General features: G+C 39.6%; 1 protein-coding gene across 1 annotated transcript in view; it reads left to right on the top strand.

Annotated features, from left to right (window-relative positions):
- LOC104733747 overlaps positions 1-973 on the top strand; it is a 2,222-nt gene extending 1,249 nt beyond the window's left edge. Inside the window, exon 2 of the mRNA XM_010453300.1 lies at positions 18-973. Within this exon, the coding sequence (XP_010451602.1) occupies positions 18-973 (956 nt within the window). The remainder of the gene's footprint in view (positions 1-17) is intronic.

Genomic DNA, 7,349 nt, shown 5'->3' with positions numbered 1-7,349 from the left:
GGGGGGGGGGGGGGCAGGAGACTGGCGGAACCCAATCTGGGCCTACCAGGAAAACGAGGAACTCCCAGCTGTCAAGTGGGCAGCTAGGAAACTCAAAATCGTCAGTGCACGGTATAGCATCTATAGCAGAGTACTCCTACGCCGAAGTGTAGCTGGTCCCTATCTAACGTGTGTCGCTGGCGAGGAGCCCGCGGCATTAATGCAAGCTGTTCATGATGGTCCCTATGGAAATCACTCCGGAGGGCGAACTCTGGCCTTCAAAATCAAGAGACAAGGGTATTTCTGGCCTACTATGGTCGCCGACTGCAAGGAATATTCCCAAACATGCGAGAAGTGTCAAAAGCATGCTCCATCAATCCATCAGCCTACCGAACTCCTGTCTTCTGTTTCTGCACCTTATCCATTCATGAGGTGGTCTATGGATATCATTGGCCCTTTACATCGGGGACTGGGAGGAGTTCAGTACGTACTAGTCCTTACTGATTATTTCTCCAAATGGGTGGAAGCAGTGGCCTATGCGAAAGTGAGAAGTGAGGAAGTACAGCAGTTCGTGTTGAAGAGCATAATCTACCGGTACGGCGTTCCCCATGAAATCGTCACAGACCATGGCCCGCAGTTCATCTCCTCGCAGTTTGAAGGCTTATGTGCGAAATGGAAAATACGACTCAGCAAGTCAACTCCTCGTTACCCACAAGGTAATGGGCAAGCCGAAGCAATGAACAAAGTCATATTAGCTAACTTAAAGAAATGGCTCAACTCTCGCAAAGGGCACTGGCCGGACGAACTGCAAAGCGTACTTTGGGCAATCCGAACAACACCCCGCCGGGACACTAACGAAACACTTTTTTTCTTGGTATACAGAGTCGATGCTGTAGTCCCAGCTGACATAGAAGTACCCGGAGTCCGTTCCACGCTAAATCCACTTCAGGCCGTGGAGATGAGGAATTTCTACAAGATACCCTCGATATCATAAATGAGCGTTGGGATCGAGCTTCAGTTCGGATGCAGAATTACCAGAATGCCGTTGCCCGCTATTATAACTCCAAGATCCGAAGCAGGCATATGGCAGTTGGCGATCTAGTCCTTTGGAAGGTCCATGAAAACACCAAAGAGAACAATGCAGGAAAATTGGGAATCAGTTGGGAAGGTCCATACAAGATCACCTGCGAAGTCCGGAATGGCGTTTATCGATTGGAAGATTCAAACGGGAAACCCGTGCCGAGGTCCTGGAATTCTCTACATCTTAAACGTTTTTACATTTAGTTCGATTTAAACATTGTATCAAACTACGATTGCCTTGATCCCAAAAGGGTACGTAGGCAGCCCACTTCGGGTCCAGCTATCCGCATTTAATAAAACTAAAAGTTTTCTATAAACTTTTTGTGTTACTTCGCACTGATACTAAAAACCGAAGTCTTACTTCGTAAAAATTTGAATACCAAAGTCTTACTTCGTGACATTTGTTTAAACCGAAGTTTTACTTCGTAATTTTAAAACTGAAGTTTCACTTTGTTAAAATTTAAATACTGAAGTATTACTTCGTGACATTTGTCAAAAAAAAAAAAAAAAAAAAAAAAAAAAAAAAAAAAAAAAAAAAAAAAAAAAAAAAAAAAAAAAAAAAAAAAAAAAAAAAAAAAAAAAAAAAAAAAAAAAAAAAAAAAAAAAAAAAAAAAAAAAAAAAAAAAAAAAAAAAAAAAAAAAAAAAAAAAAAAAAAAAAAAAAAAAAAAAAAAAAAAAAAAAAAAAAAAAAAAAAAAAAAAAAAAAAAAAAAAAAAAAAAAAAAAAAAAAAAAAAAAAAAAAAAAAAAAAAAAAAAAAAAAAAAAAAAAAAAAAAAAAAAAAAAAAAAAAAAAAAAAAAAAAAAAAAAAAAAAAAAAAAAAAAAAACCGAAGTCTCAGTTCGTAACATAAAACTGGAGTCTTACTTCGTAACTTAAGAGCAAAGTCTCACTTCGCGCGTTAAAAAATCAAAAACCTACTTCGTGTGTTTGTTTTTAAACCAAAGTTTTACTTCATATCTTAAAACCAAACTCTAACTTCGTATCTTTAAACCGAAGTCTCACTTCGTGTCGATGAGCCAAAGTCTCATTTTGTAACCTCAAGCTGAAGTTTCACTTCATGTATTTGAGCCGAAGTCTCACTTCGTAAATCTAAACCAGACCTCGTACAAAAATTGTGATCCGTGTTGATTTCGCAAACCCAGCTCGGAAATTGCCGAACTTTAAACCGAAGTCTTACTTCGTATCAACTTTTACACAACTTAATTTTCTATCAGCTCTAAGTCAGTTTTACGACTCTTCATTGGAAATTGTTTCGCTAAGTTCATTCGGTGAATTACTTCACTTCGTAAACCCTAGCGAGCAGTTATTTTAATTTTGCGACTATCAAAAGTTATTCTTTCTAAGCGAATGCGGAACATGCAATATATGGCAAAACAGATCAACTAATAAAACAGATAATATTATGGGAGGGTCACTAAGACCAAAAACTTCTGAACTGAGTCAAATACAAGACAACGAAAAGGGGGGCTACGTGGGCCCAAAACAACCCCAACAAAAGAAGGAATTCGTGAATTAGAGGGGGGATCAGGGCCCGAACTTTGATCCACAGCGCTCGCGGTCAACTCCTCGGGAATGTCAGGAAAAAGCTCGGACAGCGACACCTCGGGTGCATCAGCCTTGGGAGTATTAGCTCTGATCACCTCTAGTTCCTGGTTCGACATCTGCCCGATGTTAGTCCCAGATTCATCGATTACGATGCTCAGTGGGGGCTCGCTGCATAGAAATTCAGGGGGTTGAGTCTGCCAAGAGGCTGGAGAAGGCTTTGCGACATCGCTGTCGGCCTTTTCTTCGTCATCGCCAATAGATTCAAGCTCAACTTCGAGGTCAGCAATCTCTCCCTTCGAGATTTCCTCGATCAGCATCCGGTTTGCCTTAATCTCAGCAGCCTTGGCCAAAGCTGGGGTTAGACGCTCCCTCTCCTCGAAGCGCGCTCTCACATCCTCTATCAAAGGGCGAAGAGCTCGTCTCATCGATTGGCGCTCTTCTCTACGAACTTTTTCCATCTCGCTGCTGTTACTGGCCTCCAAGAGTTGGTTGCAAAGTTCGACCTCATGGAGCCTGTTCTTGGCAGCTTTCTCGCTCTCCGAGGCCTCGTAATAAAGGTCACCCGCTTTCTTCAACTTCCCCCTCAGATCCTCGTTGGCAATTCCGAGGTCGAGTACTTGAAGCTCGGCTTTCTTCATCCGGGATCAAATCTGCTCGGCCTTCTCCACAGTTTTTGCGTTTATTGCCTCTAGTCGGGTGAACTTCGCCACCTGGGTCTCTAGCTCGAACACTTTGTCACTTCAGAGACTGAAGGCGAGACAAACAGCTGCTCTTCATAAGACGCTACCGAGTTGTCGAACTCGATCATCATCTGCGGAATACACATTTATATAAAACCTGAGTGAGTGGGCTACCAACCTCTACGACTTTGTCTGCGAACCGGAAGAAGTTCCCACGGTAGGTCTCGGACATATCAGCAAAATCCGGGACACGAACTCCAGGTCGGGTATAGCTTCTCATCAAGTCTGCTGGAGGAGCAGGAGGAGCTGTATAAAATAGATGAGTTATACAACTTTTAAGTCAGAAATGTAAACCCATTACCACGGAGATCCAACTTAGCACGAGGTGAGGGGCGTTGTTCTTTCGAGGGGAGCCTAACAGAGGAACCTCCTGATTCCTTGGCGCTCTGGGATCCCTGGACTTCTTTTCAGAGATGGAGGCTCCATCCCTCGACTTCTTCTCAGAGAGGGGGGCCACATCCCTCGGGCAGGATTTACCGCGCTCGTCCCCCTGAGGAACTGGTTTAAGCTCGGGTTTTCTCGCGTGAAGAAGAAGAAGATTTAGGTTCTTTCCTCTTCTTTGTCTGCTCAGCCCTCTGGGAGCTCCCATCGGCACGACCGCTATCGGGTACTAGAGGAGAAGCCTCTACCTCCCGGGGTTCCTCATTAGAATCTGTGATGACAATCACGGAGGGTTCGGAAGGATCTGGGTGGAGACCTGGGGCCCCGCTCACATCAGGGGCGGTGGAATCAGCATTCCTAGCAGAAATGCGAGCTTTCCCTTCGGCAAAAGCAGCAGCCATCTGTCTCTTCGCTTCCTTCTCTGCGTTCTCAAGCTCCCTCTTGAAGTTTTTCTCCTCTCTATAGCCCATGGAGGAAGTGTCGAAAACTCGAGGAGGAGAAGAACGAACAAGGGTGCGCCTTCTGAGTCTGGCTCCTGACTCTCTAATTCTCTCACACGAGAAAGAGTCCCAGGCGATCTGGCCTTGGCTGAAGAATCGGGAAAAGAACTCCGCGAATGTACCGGATAGCTGGCCTTGCTCGAAATGAACTGAAACAAAAGGAAGTATTGGTAAGAAGCAATAATATTAGATTAGCTAACACTAAGCGAAGTACGCTACGTTACCAATTTTCGAAGCCCACTTCGAAACGTGCAAGCTTGCTAGATGTCCGAAGGTGAGCTCATTGACAGGGAAAAAAAATATGACTTTCTCCATTTCTCATCCTTCTCTGGGAGGTCGTCAAAAACTTTGAGCCCGGAGAGCGGACTCACGTAGAGGGTACCCTCTGTCTTGACGGTATAGACATGGAGGATGTCGGCCAAGGATAACGAGTAATTAAACTCTTTTGCCAGAGTTTGAAGGCATAGAACTGTCCGAACAATGTTCGGACACATCTGAGGAAGGATGAAGCCCAGTTTGAACATCATCCGCACGATGAGTTCGGGAAGCAGGAAGGATAGTCCGCACGCAGAGAAAAAAGTCTCGAACGCACAACAATAACCGGGAGAGGGACTTTCTGGTGACTCGTGCACTTCGGGAAACCGGATTTTGATCTCCGAGGGGATTCCGCATGACCCTCTAATCTCTGCTTCATCGTTCTGGGAAAGAACAGACGGCTTATGAGGACCGAAAGCACCAGGGATGAGCGGTTTAACGACCTTACTCGGGGTAGATTTCAGAGGAGTCATGGTTTTCGAGTAAGAATATAAATGATCTGAAAGGATTGACGAATTTTCCGGCGACAAGCAGAGAACAGAGAAAAAAGGGCGAAAAAGACTTGAAAAGCAAAAACTGAAAAATAAAGAGCAGGGAGAGAATACCTTTATAAGCTCGGTTAGAGGAAAGCAATGATTGCCTGGGAAGACGAGAAGTCCCGTTTCTTCTCTCTCTCTCTCTCTTTATAGCGTGTTGCTCAGTATAGTGGGTCCTGATGCTTGTTCGGGAAGGCAAACCCCATCATTGACACGATCAATCGTGGGATACGGGATATCTTTAGTTTCCCAAAACGTTTAGCGAAAGATAAAAAGTCTCCCGAACTCATCAGCTCGGGAGACTTGGGGGGCAACTGTTGGTACCGTAATCCGTCACCTTAAGTTATGGGCTTGGGCCTAGGCCCAATGGACAATATAAGCTAAAGCTACGCCCAGGTCGGCCCATCGTTTCCTGATCCAAGAAAGTGAAGTAAAGTAAAACGGAAGAGTGAAGTCATCTCGGATCTCGGAGGAGCGGTCAAAGATTCCCTTGAATACATTGAATAGAGGTCGAGATTTACGGACTAAATTGATATGGAATTAATTGTAATTGAATAGTATAAAAGTAAGAGGGGGAGAATGTAAAGGGGATCGAAAAACTTTTCATTTGGCAATAAGAACACATTCTCACTTTGCAACTAATATTTAGTCTTTCACTCAGTTCGGAACTAGAACGGTGTCAAGCACCCCCGCACAGAAATCACTCCGGGAATTGAAGTTTGACTTCAGTTCTCACAATCAATCATATATAATTTTCATCAAAATATATCAAATAAACCCACGCGTAGTGTGGATTCAAAACCTAGTCTATACTAAATAAAAGTAGGAGCTATAAACTCCTTAAAGCGTCCACATAGGATTTTAAACAATTTATCAAAATTTGACATGTCACTCGTTAACATATTTTAAATTTCCAGAATTTTCTATATTAAGAATTATATTAAACAATCTATCATGATTTGACATATCATTCATTAATATTTTCTAAATTTCTAGAATTTTCTATATTAAGAATTTTTAGAAAAAGAAAAATTTTAAATTTATGGAAATAAAAAAAAACTATTTACAACGTTTCACATCGACTAAAATTTTTTTAGACAATGGTTCAGTTACAATTAAAAACCGAATATATCTTTAATTTATAACAAAAATAACCAAAATACTTAAACTAACCAAAAAAAAATGGAAAAATTTTAAATATATTTATTAAAATGAGAGGTTTTTTGGTTTAATTTATTTCGCCGGATTTTGTCCTAGACGGTTGATACATACACTGGAATTCTAATAACTTTGGTGATGCTTGAGCTTATGTCTCCCTCACTTTTGGAGAACAAAAATAACAAATTTCATAACCCAGATATAGCATCTATATATACATTTTTGGAGACATTTAGCAAATAAATCATAGAGTTGCTATTTATTTACAAGGAATACCATTACCATTAATTTTTATATTGAAATTTAAAACTAATATTTTGGGTTAAACAAAATTCCCTAAAATATCTCCTTAATCAATCAATGACTAATTACAATATCTAATTAAATTAATTACAATATCTTCAATTAATTATTTACTATCCTTATAACCAAACACAATTAAAAGATTTTGTTTGAAATATAAAATAATATTTTTTAATTAAAATTACGATTTTCTTATCATGTTTGTTTGATTTATTTAGTTTACTTGCTTTAATTCATCATAAAATACGTAAATTATTGTAACTATATTTTTTTTTGCATTTTTTGTTATTGGATTTTGAAAAACATGCATGTCTTACTTAAGCAAGGAAGAAAAATTGTGTTTGGGTATGTAGCCGGATGAGTTTGTGTATTAATAAAAATTGAAAATTATATCATTAATTTTTAGTAAACCGTCAGTTCATTATTTTGTTAACACCATCAACTTAGAATATTAGGTATATCTAATTGAGTTTATTAAATTATTATTAAAATAAACAAGCAGTACTATGTTATATCATGAGTTATATTCTGAATTTAACAATTTAAACTGGTAAACCTAAATTTTTAAACCGATAAACCTAAATAATTTATTAACATTTTTGAAGTATATTTTTGTTTATGCCCTTTAAGTTTTACTTATTTAATTTTCTTTTACAACATTAACCCCTAAAACAATTCCATAAATAACATTGCAGAAAAACTCAAATACTAAACTTTCTTAAATTGACCAACATTTGTTACATTTATTGCCATAAAATCTTAACAACATCTATACATTCATATTTTTCCAAAAACAACTCTACCCATTAAAG

This window comes from Camelina sativa, chromosome 12 (assembly GCF_000633955.1).
Source record: "Camelina sativa cultivar DH55 chromosome 12, Cs, whole genome shotgun sequence".
NCBI lineage: Eukaryota > Viridiplantae > Streptophyta > Magnoliopsida > Brassicales > Brassicaceae > Camelina > Camelina sativa.
This window is presented reverse-complemented; position numbering and strand designations above follow the sequence as displayed.